The 20,440-nt window shown below is 37.4% G+C and overlaps 1 protein-coding gene across 5 annotated transcripts in view; it reads right to left on the bottom strand.

Annotated features, from left to right (window-relative positions):
* The window catches only part of HERC4 (HECT and RLD domain containing E3 ubiquitin protein ligase 4), a 270,043-nt gene that overhangs the window by 60,811 nt on the left and 188,792 nt on the right, over positions 1–20,440 (bottom strand). For all 5 annotated transcript variants that reach the window (XM_069541545.1, XM_060034903.1, XM_060034902.1 and 2 more), the window contains one exon: positions 10,603–10,763. In XM_069541545.1, coding sequence (XP_069397646.1) covers positions 10,603–10,763 — 161 coding nt within the window. The remainder of the gene's footprint in view (positions 1–10,602; positions 10,764–20,440) is intronic.

Below are 20,440 nucleotides of genomic sequence, written 5' to 3'. Positions count from 1 at the left end.
CCCCAAAGGGCTTAAAAGCACTAATACATAACACATCAGAATTGAAAATTAAGAAATTTAAAAAATACTCATAGACTTATCTGAAAGTGAACAAGAACAAAGGCACTGCATGTTAACACAGATAACAGTACTAACATGAAAGTCATTCTAACCTCATGAACCCTATGACACAATACCACTGTCCTTGAGCAACTATCAGCTGGTTCCACAATATGGAAGAACATAACTGAAGACACAACATGGTAAGTGACTTTTATTTTCCTTGGTTTATACTTGATTCTGAAATAAGTTATACAATATGTTAAAATCTTAGCAAAGTTCACTCAGTTTTGAAGGGTGTGCTCCCATGCCTTCACCTATGTTATTTTTTTACATTTGTGTAATCTGCCAAAGAGCAAAAATTCTGTGTTTTACTAGAATAATTTTCTATACCTGATGTTGATTTTATTTGTTTTTCATTATTTAAGTGGAAAAAAAAGAACAAAGACTCCTCACTTATGAATAAGCTAAAGTTCTTTTCAATTACCATTTACATTTATTTTGAAATGTTTTATTGTCACTTCAGTAAAATAGGTAACCAAGTATTATTTCTCAAGCATCAAAGGTTACATCTTTTAATAAAGTGTTCCAATCTCCCCTCACAACTTTTTTGATTTTTGTCTTCCTGTTATGGGCTGAATTGTGTCCACCCCTGCCCCCAAATTCATATGTTGAAGCTGTAATCCTCAGTACCTCGGAATATGACTGTATTTGGAGATCGGACCTTTAGAGAGGTGATTAAGGTAAAATGAGGCTGTTAGGGTGGGGCCCTAATCCAATATGCCTGCTGTCCTTATAATAACAGGAAGAGACACCAGCAACACACGCACACACACAGAGAAAAGGTCACATGAGGACACAGCAAGAAGGTAGCCATTTGCAAGCCAAGGCTTCAGAAGAAACCAAACCTGCTGACAGAGTGATCTTAGACTTCTAGCTTCCGGAACTGTGAGAAAATAAATTTCTGCTGTTTAAGCCACCCAGTCTGTGGTATTTTGTTATGGCAGCCCTAGCAAACTAACACACTTCGCCGAATCAGATCCTAAACTTAGGAAAATAAAACTTCCAAGATACTTTCTCTGTGTTAGTGAAAATATCTTTGAGATTTCCCAGAGAGGCTATGGAGAATCAAAATGATTTGTCCTTTCAACATATAAGTAGAGATGCTAGAAATAATTAAGTTTATTTGATGTGTTACTATTCTAAAGGTTGCATGGGAAGAGTTGTCAAATCAGAAGACACTTAACCTTCCCTAGGTTAAATTTATATGGTAAAATTAATATAAATATTTCACCTCTCTAAATTAATAAAGATATTTCAAAAATGTAATTACTATAAAAATTTCTAATTTATATGGTAATATAAAAATTTCAAAAATTAATATATTTCAAAAAGTGTTTTATGAGAAGTCCATGGAGATTCACCAATGTCCTTGCTTACCATATGTTTAAATATGAAGGGAAACATTATTCAAAACTCTTATGAAATAGTTCTGTCAAGTTTTCCTGTATTTATAAGAGTTCTGGCGGTACAGTGCTGTCTGTTCTAATGTCAGGTTTCGTTCCCCCAATTTCAGTTATTATTGAATCTTTATTTTATTCACATCTATCATCTTCTAGGCCAGTGATTTTCAAATGGCGTTTTATAAAAATATAGATGTCTAAACTTGATCCCTGACTTACTGAATCTCTTTACTTGATATTCTTGGTGTTATTCCTGGTACATTAGGTCTCAGGATTATCATATTATATCTCAAGATTTTTTTCAACTGTAAAAGGTTATACTCATTCATATTCATAAATCAGATGTAAGGAATCACTGACTTCTTTGAGAACAGGCTTAATCATCATCTTTAGAAACATTCTTGTTTAAAAACCTTTTTGGAATACAGGCATAACTTGCTTTATTGTGCTTCACAGATATTGTGGTTTTTACAAATTGCTGATTTGTGGTAATTGATGATTTGTGTTGTCAGATGATTGTTAGCATTTTTTAGTAATAAAGTATTTTTAATTAAGATATAATATGTACATTTTTTAAAGAAATAATGCTACTGCACAATTAACAGGCTACAGAATAGTGTAAACATAACTTTTACATGCACCAAGAAACCAAAAATTTTATCTGACTCACTTTATTGTGGTATTCTGGAACCAAACCACAGTATCTCCAAAACATGCCTCTAATGTGTTCTCCATGTCACAGAAACAACCAAATTTCCTTGTCAACTGTATTTATTCTTATTATGAACCCTCGTCATATCTTTCCACTTGACAATTATCAATAATAAATAAGCCATAGTCATTTTAAGCCTCTTTCATCTATTGACTAGTTTTTGTTTTATTCTGATGCTTGTCTGAAGGCCTTCCTATAAGCTACAGGCCAGAGTTTGTACTTTCAACAAAGAAGGATAGTCTCAGAGCCCTGTGAAAAGGACTGTACCTGTTATTTGAAACCACTTATACATCAAAGAATAGATACTTGGGTACAGGCTTCTGAGGAGACGTGGCTTAGAGAACTTTCAAAAGACACCAGTGGACTACATTAGGATTTCTCATATATTTTTTTAAGCTGATAAGCAGTTTTATGAAACTGACAATCCAAGATCCATAATGTTTAACTTTGCTTTAATTTTCTGTTTTCTGGATCTCCCTTATAGGGAGTCATTTCTCCTTCTTCTAAAGCAATCTAATTCACATCAATTTTGTAAACTCTGCTTTGGTACGCTGAAACGAAATGTTAAAAAACATTTCTCTTCTCCCTTCAGCTTGCCAGTATCTCCCGGAAAGGAGCTTATATCCTCTTCTAAGGCCCTGATTTTTGCAGCTGCCATTCAGGGCACACCTCTAGATCACCTGACTCTGGGGGCCAGCGGGGGATTATGCTCAAGGGTCCCACAGGACTAAAACCAATGGACAAAGAGTTCTTAACTGACTACCATCCCAGGGCACAGCAAGAGGCAACAGACTGAGGTGCCCAATCTTTCTGTAGAAGAGGATTATTAGTTTACCTAATACAGCTTTGGCCTAAGAGGCAGGCTTCTAATTAAACCCACATCAAAGGGCTTGTTGTAATCCTCTCAGAGATCTCAGAAGGAGGGGCTTATCTTTGCAACATCCCTCTGCTGCACTCCAGAACATCCATTTCTTCCATAGGGGACCTCGTATTCCCATCTGGTGTCCCCATTTTTGTGGTTGCCACCTAACTGATGCCCCTTGATTGCCTGGTTCTGGTGGACAGCTGGGCTTGTATCCTGGGTCCCACGGGACTGTAACAACTGGAGAGACAGTTTTTGGTTGGCTACCACCCCCAGTGCACAGCACAAACAACAAACAGAAACATACCCCAGTTTTCTGCGAAAAAGACCTATCTGCTTGTCCTGGAGCTTTGGCCTAAGGTTTCTACACCTCTAGCAACCTACTGAGGTGATCTTTGGGGACGAAAGCTGGTGGATGCCATCTTTGTGCTCTCCCTCTACCTTGCGTTAACTTGCCAGTATCTCCTGGAAAGGAGCTTGTACCCTTAGCTGGTGCCCTGATTTTCACAGCTGCCACCCAAGGGACACCTCTAGGTTGCCTAGTTCTGGCAGCAGTGTGACTTTCTCTTGCAGTCCCACAGGATAGATATACATTTGCATACTTAAAAGCTACTGCCTGAGGGTCTGGCCTCAATCAGCTTGAATTTAGGTATTGCTGAAATTCTCCCCTTTGGGATACTGACAGGTCTTGGCACATTCTCAACTGAGAGCCACTTAAAATAATATAGACTGTTTGGACATTAACAAAGATTTGAGAGACAATCAAGAGTGAGGGCAGGGTTGAACTATATCACAACACTACAGTAATCAAAACAGTATGGTATCAGCATTAAAAACAGACATAGAATACAGAGCCCAGAAATAAACCAATGCATATATGATCAATTTATTTAAAACAAAGAAGCTAAGAATACACAGTGGGAAAAGGACAGTCTTTTCAATGAATAGTGCTGAGAAAATTGGACAGCCACATGCAAAAGAATGAAACTGGACCACTATCTTACACCATACACAAAAACCAACTCAAGAGCTTCCCTGGTAGTACAGTGGTAAAGAATATGCCTGCCAATGCAGGGGACACGGGTTCAAGCCCTGGTCCAGGCAGATCCCACATGCTGCGGAGCAACTAAGCCCGTGTGCCACAACTACTGAGCCTGCACTCTAGAGCCTGCAAGCCACAACTACTGAAGCCCGTGCACCTAGAGCCCGTGCTCCGCAACAAGAGAAGCCACTGCAATGAGAAGCCCGCGCACCACAACGAAGAGTAGCCCCGCTTGCCACAACTAGAGAAAGCCCGCACACAGCAACGAAGACCTGATGCAGCCAAAAATGATAATAAAAATAAATAAATTTATTAAAAAAAAACTAACTCAAAATGGACTAAAGACTTGAATATATGACCTAAATCATAAAACTCCTAGAAGAAAACATAGGCAGTAAGCTCCCTGACATCAGTCTTGAGGATGATTTTTTGGATTTAGCACCAAAAGTAAAAGCATCAAAAGCAAAAATAAACAAGTAGGACTACATCACACTAAAAAGCTTCTGCACAGCAAAGGAAACCATCAACATGGATTAGAGACCAAAATGTAAGACCTGAAACCATAAAACTCCTAGAGGAAAACAGGCAGATCACTCTTTGACATAAATCGTAGCAATAGTTTTTTGGATCTGTCTCCTAAGGCAAAGGAAACAAAAGCAAAAATAAACAAATGGGACCTAATTAGACTTAAAAGCTTTTGCACAGCAAAGGAGATCACTGACAAAACAAAAAGACAACCTACTGATTGGCAGAAAATATTTGCAAATGATATGACTGATAAGGGGTTAATATCCAAAATATATAAACAGCTCATATAACTCAACATCAAAAAACAAACAGCCTGGTTTAAAAAAATAAGCAGAAGAGCTGAATAGACATTTTTCCAAAGAAGACATACAGATGGCCTACAGGCACATGAAAAGATGCTCAACATCATTAATCATCAGGGAAATGCAAATCACAATGAGATATCAACTCACAGTTGTTAGACTGGTTATTAACAAAAAGACAAGAAATAACAAGTGTTGGTGAAGATGTGGAGAAAAGAGAACCCTCTTGCACTGTTAGTGGGAGTATAAATTGGTGCAGCCACTATGGAAACAGTATGGGGGTTCTTCAAAAAATTAGAAACAGAACTACCATATGATCCAGCAATTCCACTTCTGGGTAAAACAAAAACACTAATTTGAAAAGATGTATGCACCACCATGTTCATTTTAGCATTATTTACAATAGCCAAGGTATGGAAGCAACCTAAGTTTCCACTGATGGATGAATGGATAAAGAAAACATGGTGTGTGTGTGAGTGTGTGTGTGTGTGTGTGTGTGTGTGTGTGTAAGTGTATACATACACACATGCATATATACACATACATACAAATATACATACAATGGAATATTATTTAGCCATAAAAAAGAAGGAAATCTTGCCATTTGTGACAACACACATGATTCCTAGAGGGCATTATGCTAAGTGAAATAAGTCAGAAAGAGAAAGACAAATACTGTATGATCTCACTTACACGTGGAATCTAAAAAACAAACAACAACAACAAACTGAAACCAAACTCATAGATACGGAGAACAGATTAGTGGTTGCCAGAGGTGCCTGGGGATGGCGGCCAGGCAAAATGGATAAAGGAGGTCAAAAGGCACAAAATTCCAGTTATAAAATAACTAAATCATGGGACTGAAATGTTCAGTATGGTGACTACAGTTAATAATACTGTACTGCAAATTAGAAAGTTGCTGAGAGTAAATCTTAGTTTCATAACAAGAAAAAAAATTTTTAACGATGGTGACAGATGTTAACTTGACTTATTGTGGTGATCATTTGCAATATATACAAATATCAAATTGTTATGCTATATACATGAAACAAATATAATGTTATGTCAATTAAAAACATTTTATCTGATTCTTGCTGATCCCCAGAATTCAATAATAATTCAAATTTAATAGGTTTCTGTTCTTTTAACAGTAATGTTGCTATCTGCATGGGTTCAGTAAGAATATGTTCCCCTTCCCACTAGTTTGTACTTCTTTCATAACTGATTGAGCAAATCAATTATGTAACCAAGAAGTTACCTGAAATGTCACATTAAGAACAATGGCTATTGAATTAGATATGACAAGTCATCTTAAAGAATAAAGTTGGTTGTACTTATGGAGCCAATGCTTATGATGTCTCTGGCGCAGTAGAAGATTAAAACTTGTCAGGTCTGGGACATCGTCATGTGATGAATTGTGCTCCCCCAAAATTCATATGTTGAAGTCCTAATCCCTAGTACCCTCAGAAAGTGACCTTCTTCAGAAATAGGGTCACTACAGATATAATTACATAAGTTGAAGTCATATTTGAGTAGGGTGGACCACCAGTACAAAATGACTGGTGTCCTTATAAAAGAGCGAAATGTGGACACAGACAGGCACATAGAGACAATGCCATGGCAGGATGAAGGCAGAGATCTACTAGCCAAGGAATACCAAAGATTGCCAGCAAACCACCAAAAGCTAGGAGAGATATATGGAACAGATTCTCTCTTATAGCCCTCAGAAGGAAGCAACACTGCCAACACCTTGATCTTGGACTTCTAGCCTTCACAACTGAGTCAATAAATTTGTATTGTTCAAGAAACTGAGTTTGTGATATTTTATTATAGCAGCCCTAGCAAACTAATACAGTTGTCCTATACACTAATACTATACACATTCTAAAGAAAGGTTTGGGGCTTCCCTGGTGGGGCAGTGGTTGAGAGTCCACCTGCCGATGCAGGGGACACGGGTTCGTGCCCCGGTCCAGGAGGATCCCACAACCACGGAGCGGCTGGGCCCCTGAGCCATGGCGGCTGAGCCTGCGCATCCGGAGCCTGTGCTCTGGAACGGGAGAGGCCACAACAGTGAGAGGCCCGCGTACTGCAAAAAAATAATAATAATAAAAATAATAATAATAAAAGAAAGGTTTGCCCTTTGCCTAGTTCCAAGGATAGAGTCTCAAAGTCTTGGGAATATCCTGTTAAGAGTGTCTTTTTATAGACCCCGAATAGCCAAAGCAGTCTTGAGGGAAAAAAACAGAGCTGGGGGAATCAGACTCCCTGACTTCAGACTATATTACAAAGCTACAGTAATCAAGACAATATGGTACTGGCACAAAAACAGAAACATAGATCAATGGAACAAGATAGAAAGCCCAGAGATAAACCCACGCACCTATGGTCAACTAATCTATGACAAAGGAGGCAAAGATATACAATGGAGAAAAGACAGTCTCTTCAATAAGTGGTGCTGGGAAAACTGGACAGCTACATGTAAAAGAATGAAATTAGAACATTCCCTAACACCATACACAAAAATAAACTCAAAATGGATTAGAGACCTAAATGTAAGACCGGACACTATAGAACTCTTGGAGGAAAACATAGGAAGAACACTCTTTGACATAAACCACAGCAAGATCTTTTTTGATCCACCTCCTAGAGTAATGGAAATAAAAACAAAAATAAACAAATGGGACCTAATGAAACTTCAAAGCACAAGACGAAAAGACAACCCTCAGAATGGGAGAAAATATTTGCAAACGAATCAATGGACAAAGGAATAATCCCCAAAATATATAAACAGCTCATGCAGCTCAATATTAAAGAAACAACCCAATCCAAAAATGGGCAGAAGAATTAAATAGACATTTCTCCAAAGAAGACATACAGATGGCCAAGAAGCACATGAAAAGCTGCTCAACATCACTAATTATTAGAGAAATGCAAATCAAAACTACAATGAGGTATCACCTCACACCAGTTAGAATGGGCATCATCAGAAAATCTACAAACAACAAATGCTGGAGAGGGTGTGGAGAAAAGGGAACCCTCTTGCACTGTTGGTGGGAATGTAAATTGATATAGCCACTATGGAGAACAGTATGGAGGTTCCTTAAAAAACTAAAAATAGAATTACCATATGATCCATCAATCCCACTACTGGGCATATATCCAGAGAAAACCATAATTCAAAAAGACACATGCACCCAAATGTTCATTGAAGCACTATTTACAATAGCCAGGTAATGGAAGCAACCTAAATGCCCATCGACAGATGAATGGATAAAGAAGTTGTGGTACATATATACAATGGAATATTACTCAGCCATAAAAAGGAACGAAATTGAGTCATTAAGAAATTAAGTCATTGAGACGTGGATGGACCTAGAGACTGTCATACAGAGTGAAGTAAGTCAGAAAGAGACTTAACTTCTAGAGGGGCTGAGTAAATTAAATTCACATTTAATTAGTTCCTATCCTGCACAGCTTTAGTATAGTACAAAATAATTATCAGCCATTATATATATTATATATATAAAATAGTGGTAAGATATACATAACAGAAAATTTACTGTTTTAACCATTTTAAAGTGTTAATTCATGGCATCAAGCAAATTCACAGTGCTGTGCAACTAACACCATTATTCACCTCCAGTATATTTTATCATCCCAAACAGAAAATCTGTACCCATTAAACAACTCCTCATTCTCCCCTCCCTCCAGACCCTGGAAACCAGTGTTCTCTCTGTCTCTATAAATTTGTTCTAGGTACCTCATACAAGAGGAGTCATACAATATTTATCCTTTTGTGTCAGGCTTCTTTCACTTAGCACGTTTTCAAGGTTCTTCCATGCTGTGGCATGTACCAAAATTTCATTCCTCTATATGGCTAATATTCAATTACATGTATATACCATACTTTTCTATCCATTCATCTGTTGATGGACATGAGTTGTTTATGCCTTTTGGCTACTGTGAATAAACAATTTTTTAATGAAACTAAATTGTAGCAAAAATGACTGCTTTTATAACTCCATTTCCTTTCCCACTTTAATGTAAATAATCTTAAGGTATGCAGTTTCAAAGGCAACAAAATGCATCTCTAAGTGACTAAACTGTATAACAGAAATACATGATTCCTTACAATATCCATGCTGCTTTAAATTACAAATCTCTTTGTTAGGTTATTAATGGTGCCTTGTGGAAGAAACTGATATGATGAAACACCAACATGCTCCTAAGGACATAAGAAAAAGAACAATACTACTAAAATAAATGCAGGTTCCAAACCTAAGAGTGACTGGAAGAAAGCGAAGCCATATTCTAACACAAAATCAAACAAAAACAAGAAAAAAATAGTATCATATCCTGACGTTTGTTAAATAAAAGTATAATAGAGATATCCTTTTAGTTACGAAAAAAAAAGTATCTTCAAAGGTAATTCATAATAAAAAGTGATGGACCTTTTCAAATGTCAACCTTCATAGTAGGTTCATCACAGAATAGTCTTGACTCAAGTCCCACAACTCAGAGAAAAATCCCAAAGACAATCAAACATAGATAAAATAAACGAAAAAACAATTCTAAGGTGTAGTTTAGGATGGTAAAGGAAATATTTTAAGAAGTACATTTTGGTTGCAGCATGTCAAAGAAGTGAATGAGAAAACAGCATCTGAACATTTCAAATTCTTTAAAAGTAGTAAGTTAGGATCATTGAAAAGATAACCAGATCTATTAAAAGAGTAACAGAAAACAAAAATATAGATTTGGCTAAAGCAGTAGGGATATAAAAGCAAATTTTAATATTTCGAACAGGTAATATATTCATATGTTCAAATTTCAGATAAACAGAAAATGTTATATAATTTTAAAGTCTCGTATATACCCCAAAGAATTGAAAGCAGGGTCTTGAAGAAGAGATATTTATACACCCATGTTTATAGCAGCATTAGTCACAGTAGTCAAAAGGTGGAAACAATCCAAATGTCCATCAGCAACTCACAGATAAACAAAATGTGGTCTATACACACATGCTGTAACATGGATGAACCTTAAGGACATTATGCTAAGTTTATAAAACAAGCCAATCACACACAAAAAAAATACTGTATGATTCCACTTATGAGATATTTAGAGCTAAGTCAAATTCACAGAGACAGAATGCAGAATGGTTGCCAGCTAGTGGGAAGAGTGAATGGAGAATTGTTGTTTTATGAACACAGAGTTTCAGTTTTGCAAGACAAAAACGCTCTGGAGGTAGTTACACAACAATGTGAATGTACTTAACACTACTGACTGTGCACTTAAAAACAGTTAAGTTCATAAACTTTGTATTATATGTATTTTACCATAATCAAAAATAAAAAACAAAAACACTTCACTCCCACTGGTATCTAGTCACCATTCAGTTCCCATATGCCCAACGTACTTTCATTATTTTATTTATCCTGGGTTTCCTTATGCATATATATATATACAAACTAAGCAACCATACAGTTGCTTAGTATTCTGTATTCTGTATTCAGTATTCTGTATCTTGCTATTTTCACTAAACAATGTATCTCGTGATTCTTTCATTTAAAACATAGAAAAGTTCATCTTTTAAGAGCAACATTTTAACAATAATTTTAGTATGTGCAGCAAAGCTTTAATGTAAAAGAACTTACCAAAATCTGGTGGACATTGTCCATTATAAGGGAACCAATTTCCTTTCACAGTGAAAGGACTTTTTCTGTTGCTTGTTGAACCAGTTCCTAGCTGTCCATTACCACCAAGTCCAAAAGAATAAATTCGTCCTGATGAAGGAACAAAAGCAGAAGTGTGCTGCCTAGAGTAAAATGATAGAAAACCTCAGACTTAATGTTACCTTTCAAACAATTTACATTCAGAAAAGCACAGCAAATATTACTGATATAATTTTTGTCTTCAAAAGTAAGTTAACAAAACCATTATAGTTTTAAAATTTTCTGTACGAAATATTTAATAGCCTTACTCTATACTGAATGAATTCTGTACCACACAGGCAGGCTGCATAAAGCATATTCCAGAAAATTCCCAAAAATGTCCAAATTTTAAAAGGCCCAGCTATATACTGGAATCCCTTACAATATATGATTTAGCACTAGAGGCAGCATCTAACTATGCTGTCCAAGAAAGCTCCCCAGCCTCCTTCCCTCTCTGTCAGGTTCTAGCTTAGAGCTCTGTGGTCTATGAGGGCCCACCACCTGGGCATCACTCAAAAGTTTTAAGATAAGAACTGGGCAGAAGATTGGTATATATAAAACTCATGATAAAACAATGTTTCCTTTCTTCAAAAAAACAATGTTCCCTTTCTTCAAAATAAATTTATCCTTATGTATACACACTCAGACTCCTCTAGAGATTGCAGAGTGGAAGCAAACCTAAGAAATTACGGAACCGAAGCTAAAGAAAACCCACTAAGCAGTGAACCTATCCAACTCCTTCTGATGCTTCACTACTGTATGTTTAGGAATGGGTTAAAGGTGATTATCCAGCTCAGACCTTGTGTTCCTCAGTCTCAGGTTTTATGGCTTCAATCAAGCCTGACAAATTCTTAAGTGTTATTTCTGCAAATACTGTCTCTCTCCCATTTATTCAATTCTCTTCTTGATAATATTAGACAAACGTTTTATCTTCCCAACATACCCAACAAGTCTTTTAACTTCTCTTTAATATCCATACCCCTTGTGAGTAATTTCCTTGGATCTATCTTTCAAGTCATTATTTTTCTCTTTAGCAGTGTGTCCAACCTGCTGTTTCAACTATCCACTGAATTTAAACTTTTAATGACTATGTTTTATACCATTTCTAGTTCTGTTTTTCAAAACAGCCAGCCAGTTACTTCATTTAAAACCCTTAATATATTGTGAAATATAATACATATACACCAACCCAGGACTACTCTGACAAGCCCCAAACCTACTTTAGGGCAGTCCTGTGGTTACAAATTCTGAGGGGAGATCCAAACCAGAAAATAGGCCAAGGCCAGAAAAGTCTCCTTAAACTAGCAAGAGAATATTGCATTGTGAACTCTTCCCATGAGGCAGCTTTACTGGGAGGAGATGGTTTCACAGGCCTCACTACTGCCTCTACCAGTTCTTAGGTCTCATCTTCTTTTCCAAACTCCTTTGCCATCTGTGATATACTGTTTATGAAAAGAACCCAAGGGGCTTCCCTGGTGGCACAGTGGTTGAGAGTCCGCCTGCCGATGCAGGGGACACGGGTTCGTGCCCCAGTCCGGGAAGATCCCACATACCGCGGAGCGGCTAGGCCCGTGAGCCATGGCCGCTGAGCCTGCACGTCCGGAGCCTGTGCTCCGCAATGGGAGAGGCCACAACAGTGAGAGGGCCGCGTACCCCCCGCCAAAAAAAAAGAAAAAAATGGACCCGTTATTCTTTTCCCTGTACCCATTATCCTTACAATATGACTTCTGCAGGTGTTCCCACCAAGATGGTGAATCTATTTCTCCATGTCTTAAAACTGGTCTCTGACCTGTGGCTTGCTTTGAACAGAATGCAGCAGAAATGACAGTGCATCAGATCTGAGCCTATGCCTCACCAGTGGCTTTGCACTCTTTCCCTCTCTCTTTTGGAACTCTGCTCTACCATCATGAGAATAACCCAAGGTTAGCATTTGAAGGATGATATATAATCTGAAGCAGAGACAAGCTGACCCAGTTAAGGTCCCCACAGACTACCCAGCCCCTACCCAGATCATCGGCTGATTAACTGAGTTCAGCTAAGATGAGAATTGCCCAGGGACTTCTCTGGTGGCGCAGTGGTTAAGAAATCTGCCTGCCAATGCAGAGGACACGGGTTCGAGCCCTGGTCCGGGAAGATCCACACACTGCAGAGCAACTAAGCCCACGAGCCACAACTACTGAGCCCACGTGCCACAACTACTGAAGCCTGCACTCCTAGAGCCTGTGCTCTACAAGAGAAGCCACCACAACAAGAAGCTCACGCACCGCAACAAAGAGTAGTCCCCACTTGCCACAATTAGAGAAAGCCCACGCTCAGCAACAAAGGCCCAACGCAGCCAAAAAAAAAAAAAAAAAAAAAAGAACTGCCCCAGCTAAGCCCAGCCCAAATCACTGAACCACAGAGATATTAGCTAAATAGGTCATTGTATTAATAAGCCACTAAGTTTTGGGGTGATTTGTTTAGCAAAATAAGCTAATTAATACATTACCTAGATTGGCAAATTTTTTCAGAGCAGCTCCAGAGTCAGTTCAAACTAAAAGGTATGGTTTTCAGATTTTTGCCCTGCGGAATTCCCTTTACTTGCTGGCAAACTAATCTATATTATTTAAAAGGTGTTTTGGGTTTTTTGTTTGTTTGTTTTTGTTTTTTGCAGTACGCGGGCCTCTCACTGCTGTGGCCTCTCCCGCTGCGGAGCACAGGTCCGGACGCGCAGGCTCAGCGGCCATGGCCCATGGGCCCAGCCGCTCTGCGGTATGCAGGATCCTCCCAGACCGGGGCACGAACCCGCATGCCCTGCATTGGCAGGCGGACTCTCAACCACTGCGTCACCAGGGAAGCCCTAAAAGGTGTTTTGATTCAAAAGGGTTTTCAAGTTATCTAGTCTGTTACATTACTGGAAAACTAAGTAGAATCTAACAACCATCTTATCTCAGAGCCAGATGAGCCAAGGTTAATAAAAAAATTCTAAATCAAGGATACTCTTAACAAAATAAACATTAAATGGAATCCTAGCATATAAAACAGACAAACTGTTCTGGCTAAAGAAGGGTTTAACATGGCCCAGTCTGCCTCCTTCAGGAAGCAGCCGCTGTGACATTTCAAAGGAACACATCAACAGTTTAAAAACAACTGCTCAATACTAGTTTGTTAAATTCCTCCTCAAACTGGTCTACTGAAGCGGTGGTTCTTAACCCTGGCTGCATTTTGGAGTTGCCTAGGAGTGAGCCTAGGCAACAACACATATTACTAAAAACTCTCCAAAGGATTACAGCATGAAGTCAAGAGTTGAGAGCCACTGAACAAACATAACTATCTCAAGTCCTATATTTGATATAATAGCTCAAAAACAATATGACGCTATACTACTGGAATCTGAACCTTTTCCGTTTGGATTATCTCTTTAATGAGTTCACATTTCTGGTGTCCCTTGCCTGCTTCCTTCAGGAAGTTTCGGACAATTATTTAATAAGGAAATAATACATAGTTCTTACAGTACCAACTATCTGGAAATCAAACTGGTCATGATACCAACCGACATTCCCTCTGTAGATAATTTTTTACATCTCAATTAATATATAACTGAAATTCCACCCCCAGTCCAATAATTAAATAAATAAAATTACTGGAAAGAACTAAGTTTACAGAGCTAAGAATAACTATTAAAATCACGCACATTTTTACTGTTAAGAATTACAAAACTGGATAACGTTAAACAATCTGTGATATCTCACAAGAGACTGATTAAATATTTCACTGGAAAAAAATTACCTAAAAATATTTATAATCTTTTAATGAATTACTCATGAAGTGGATAAACAAGGAAATTTGAACTCTCTACACTTTAGTGAATATATATTCATGTATAACTTCAACAGTCTAATAAACAAGATTAAGATAGCAAGCATTTCTGCTCACTTATATGTTGAGCTTTTATTTACCTTTTATCCTGATTCATATATGAAAAAAGGAAAGGAAGGCTTTGTCAAATCATCCCCATAAATAATTTTTCAAATACATGGTCAAACACACAAAACTGGGCAAAGAAACAGGGTACCATGAACAAAACCTAGCAGAAAGAATAAACAATAGAAATAGATCCCTAAAGATTTCACATATCAGAATTTTCAAACACAAGAATCTAGAATAATTATGTTTAATACTTGTTTAATGTCCAAGAAATAAAGGCCGAGGTTGAAAACTGACAGACAGCTGGAAAGATTAAAGAAAAAATTTGTTTCAGATTTTTAAAAAGAACCAGTATGAAACACCAGAACTGAAAAATCACAATAACCAAAATCAAGAATACAGGTTTAACAAAAAATATAGTATGAGAATTAATGAACTGAAATATAAATCATAAAAGTAATCAAGAAGGCAGCAAAGAGGGACAAAAATGTGGAAAGTAAGACTACAAGGTGGAGTGAGACGATTTAATACACATCCAATCAGAGTCCTATGAGGAAAGGAAAAGTTGTATCTAAAGAGAGATTATTCCACAGATTCAAGAAGTCCAGTAAGAAAATCCATACCTTGACAAATGAAAGCAAAACTGAAGAGAGAGAGAAAAGAGACAAATTACCTTCAAAGGAGCAACATACCAGCAGCCGACTTCTCAGAAGAACTGAAGCCAAAAGACAGTAGAACATTATCTTAAGTGCTGTAAGCAAATGCCAAGCTAGAATTCTATAACCAACAACATCATTCATGAACGAAGGTGCAATACAGACATTTTTAGATACACAAAAGAGTCTGCCACCTGCAAATCTACTTAAAGAAAATTCCAAAGGGTGGCTGATAAAAGGAAAATGAAACTAATTGTAAAAACTAAAGAGAAAAAAATGGTAGTAAATGTATGTAGAGCCATTTCTAAATGTACACTGACTATATGAAGCAATATTCTTCTGGGGTTTAAAAATATAGAGAGAATGAATGGGAATTCCCTGGTGGTCCAGTTGTTAAGACTCTGCACTCCCAATGCAGGGGGCATGGGTTCGATCCCTGGTCAGGGAACTAAGATCCCACATGCTGCATGGCATGGCCTAAAAAAGAAAATAAATAAATATAGAGAATGAAAAGTTGGGAAGGTAAATGGAGGTCTTACAACTTCCAGAAAAGGGGGAAAATATTAATATAACTTAAAGATTAATGTTGTTATTTCTAGAGTAACAACTAAAAAAGAGTTCCCATATTTCCAAATGGGTAGAGGGAATTAAACTAACTAAAAGGACTTCCCTGGTGGTGCAGTGGTTAAGAATCCGCCTGCCAATGCAGGGGACACGGGTTCAAGCCCTGGTCCTGGAAGATCCCACATGCCGCAGAGCAATTAAGCCCACGAGCCACAACTACTGAGCCCGTGTGCCACAACTATTGAAGCCCACGCACCTAGAGCCCGTGCTCTTCAACAAGAAAAGCCACTGCAATGAGAAGCCCATGCACCGCAATGAAGAGTAGCCCCTGCTCACTGCAACTACAGAAAGCCCACGCGCAGCAACGAAGACCCAACACAGCCATAAATTAATTAATTAATTAATTAAAAAAAATAAACTGACTAAAAAAATTATTAATCCAGGCTTCCCTGGTGGCGCAGTGGTTGGGAATCCACCTGCCAATGCAGGGGACACGGGTTCGAGCCCTGGTCCGGGAAGATCTCATATGCCGCAGAGCAGCTAAGCCCGTGCGCCACAACTACCGAGCCTGCGCTCTAGAGCCCGCGAGCCACAACTACTGAAGGCCGCGCACTAGAGGCCGTGCTCTGCAACAAGAGAAGCCAACGCAATGAGAAGCCCGCGCACCACAAGGAAGACCCAACACAGCCAAAAATAAATAAATTTTTTTAAAAAATTATTAATCCAAAGAAAGGCAAAAAAGAAAAGAAAGAAAACGAAAATAAACTGGTAGCACAAACAGTACAAAATATGATGGCAGGTTTAAACCCAAATATATTAGTAATAATTAAAAAAAATAAAACTTGCCAAATCTGTCCATTTAAAAGACAAAGATTGTTAGGATGGATTTTTTAAAAAAATCTAACTTAATGATATTTACATGAGATTCATCTAAAACATACAGAAAGACAAAGTAAAAGAATAGAAAAAAAATAGATAAAAAAATATATATATATCAATATAAAAGCAGGTGGAGCTCTATTCACATCAGATAAAACAGATTTTAAGGAAACAAAAATGATATTAGAGATCTAGAGGATCACCACCACAAAGACAAAAGGTTCAATTCATCAAGAATGGATAAAATTTAAATTTTATACACTTAAGAACACAGCCTCAAAAGCAAAAACTGACAGACATACAAGGAGAAATCAAGAATAATCAAACAGGGATAGACACACAGATTGAAGGAATAAGATAGAGAAGACAGAAATAGATCCACATACACATGGAACTTAATTTATGGCAACAGTAGCACTAAAAAGCAGGAGGGCAAAGGAGTTTTCAAAGATGGAGCTATGAGAGGATGATTCTGAGAAGATGGTGGAGCAGGAAGCACCAGGAATCTGTCTCCTAACTTAGACAACAACTGCTGTGACAGAATCTGTCTGATGTAACTATTTTAAAACTCTGGCGTCTATTAAAGGCTTGCAATTTCCAAGGGAAGGCTTGGGTGGTAAACTGCAATTAATTTTGATTAATTTCAGCACTTAGCACAGTAGTAGCTACCTACCCCCCCTTCACCCTCAGCCCTGTGACAGGCAATAATCCACATGCTCCAAGAGTATCTCAGACATAGCTTGTGGGAGCCAGGGTAGGCAATAAGGTCCTTATATTTGAGATTGGTCCTCTGATCACTGATTGCTGCTTCTGATCACAGAGGTACAGATACAAACGTGGGTAAGTCTTTTCTGGACCCCTTCTGCCCACTGTTACAAGCCTATTCACCTCCAGCTGAAGAGACTTCTAGAGGATTTAAAGGGCTAGTGTTTTCTTCCCTTTTATTTTCTTCTATTTTCTCCCCTTTCTCTTTTCTTCTGCCCCTTTTAGAAGTCAGTCATTTAAGATCTAGGATATTCAAATGTAACTGCATATACACAGGAATTTAGAAAGTCATTGTGCATGCCCCGGAAAAGGTGCAGTCTCAGAAATGACCTGAGAAGACCTTATGTTTACACCTCAGGCTGATCCTTGGCACAGAGACAACCTATAAAAATCAAAAAATAAAAACAAAACAAAAAACAGCAAACCCTAGAGAAGGGAAAGAATATTATTTCTAGAGTTACCACATTATTAGGTTCAAATGTACAGTTTTCAAAAAGAAAAAAAATCACAGAGAATACAAAGAAATTGGAAAGTAAGGCGCATTCAAAGGAAACAATGATATAGCTCCTTTGGAAGGCAGTTTTATGGTTTTTTACAAAACTAAACATACTGTTACAATATGATTCGGCAATTGTGCTCTTCATTATTCATCCAAAGGAGTTAAAAACCTGTGTCTACACAAAAACCTGACACAGATATTTGTAATAGCTTTATTCATAACTGCCAAACCTTGAAAGCAACCAAGATGTCCTTCAGTAGGTGAATGGATAAACAAACTGGTACATCTAGACACTGGAATATTAGTTAGCATTAAAAAGAAATCAGCAATCAAGCCATGAAAAAACATGGAGGAACCATAAATGCATATTACTAAGTGAAAGAAGACAACCTGAGAAGGCTACATACTATGTGACTCCAACTATATTTCATTCCGGAAAAGGCAAAACTATGAGAGTAAAAATCAGTGACTGCCAGGAGTTAGGGAAGTGGGGGGGATAAATAAGGGGAGCATACAGGATTTTTAGGGCATTGAAATTACCCTGTATGATACTATAATGGTGGATGCACATCATTATACATTTGTCCAAACCCACAGAATGAACCCTAACATACACTATGTACACCTGTAATGACCTGTCAATGTAGTGATGAAATGACCTGTCAATGTAGCGATGAAAGAAATTTTCACATATTGAGGTATGGGGAAGTCATCTGGCTTATACATAAGTTAATGTGATTTTAATCCTAACTAAAACAGCCTGTTTGTGGCCTATCAAATTACAGTATATCTGCTGTAATTATTAAAGAGAAGGGCACAATGACCAGAAGTAAAGAATATCCATGTTAAAAATAAAGATTAAATCCCTCCCTTCCTGGGATGCCAATGCTGGTACTCCTTAGATGGTAAGACTCTCTTCCCAGGTGCCAAGGCCATATGGACTTGCTGTGTACATGCTGATCTGTTTTTTGGGAAACCCTGAAGGAATGTATCCCTGACTTGTTTGATGTTCTTTCTTCTGACAAGATATAAAACTGTGCTGAAAACCATGCTTCTCTGGAGGAGTAGTTCCTCAGAGTTACATGAGAAGCTGTCTTCCAGGCTATTGTCCTCAGTTTGGCTCAAATAAAACTCCTTTCTTTTCCTATTACAGATTGTTTATTGATTATTTTTGTCAACAGCAGGTTCATCAACTGAAACAAATATACCATTTAATTTTCTGGTGAACCTAAAAATGCTGTAAAAAATAAAGTCTACTTTAAAAAAATAAAACAGGGTTGTTCCCTGAGAACAACCAGATGATGAACCTTAACAGACAAAATCTAAAATAATTTTCTTAAAGATGCTCAAATAACAAAAGGAAGACATGGAAATAGTCAAGAAAACAATATATGAAGAAAATGGAAATATCAATAAAAAAATAGAAAACCTAAAAACACACCAAAAGGAAGTTCTGGAGATGAAAAATACATTAACTAAAATAAAAAACTCACTGGAGGGATTCTAAGGCAGATTTGAGCAGAAAGAAAAAAGAATACAGGAACTTGAACATAAAACAATTGAAATTATTAAGTCTCAGGAAAAGAAAGAAAAAAGACTAAACAAAAGTAAAGAGAACCTAAGGGACCTAAAGGACATCATCAAGTGGACGAACATAGGCACTGTGGGAAGTTCCAGAAGGTAAAAAGATCATTTGAAGAAATAATAACCAAAAAATACCCAAACTTGGACATAAACATCAAGAAACTCCAAGTAGGATGAACTGAAAGAGACCCATACTGAGACACATTACAATCACACTGTCGAAAGACAAAGAAACCTGAATGAAGCAAGAGAGAAGTGACTTGTCACATACAAGGGATCCTCAATAGGATTATCAGTAGACTTCTCAGCAGAAACTTTGCAGGTCAGAAGGCAGTGGGCTTATACATTCAAACTGCTGAAAGAAAAAACCTGTCAACAAAGAATCTGATACCTGACAAAACTGTCCTTCAAAAGTGAGAAAGAAATTAAGACATTTACAGATAAAAGCTCAGGGAGTTTATCACCAGACCTGCCCTTTAAGAAATACTAAAAGGAATCCTACAGGTTGAAATGAAAGGACACTAGACAGTAACTTGAAGCTGTATGAAAAAATAAAGATCTCAGTAAAGGTAAATATATGGGTGATTATAAAAGCTAGTATTATTGTAATTTTGTGTTTTTCCTCCAAATTTTGTTTTCTACATAATTTAAGAGACTAATGCATAAAATTATTAATTTATGTTTTCTGACACACAATGTATACTAAAGTTATCTTGTGACACCAATAACTGAAATGGGGTAGGGACAGAACTATATAGGAACAAAGTTTTGTATATTATTGAAATTGACCTAGTATAAATTTGAGTTAGAGAGTTAATAACTTTAGGATATTAAATGTAATCCCCATGGTAACCACAAAAAGATAGCTATAGAATATACAGAAAAGGAAATGAGAGGAAACTAAAACATTTCACTGCAAAAAATAAAC

Source organism: Delphinus delphis, chromosome 16, assembly GCF_949987515.2.
Source record: "Delphinus delphis chromosome 16, mDelDel1.2, whole genome shotgun sequence".
In the NCBI taxonomy this organism is placed as follows: domain Eukaryota; kingdom Metazoa; phylum Chordata; class Mammalia; order Artiodactyla; family Delphinidae; genus Delphinus; species Delphinus delphis.
Note: the sequence above shows the minus strand (reverse complement) of the source record. Positions and strands in the feature narration are given on the sequence as shown.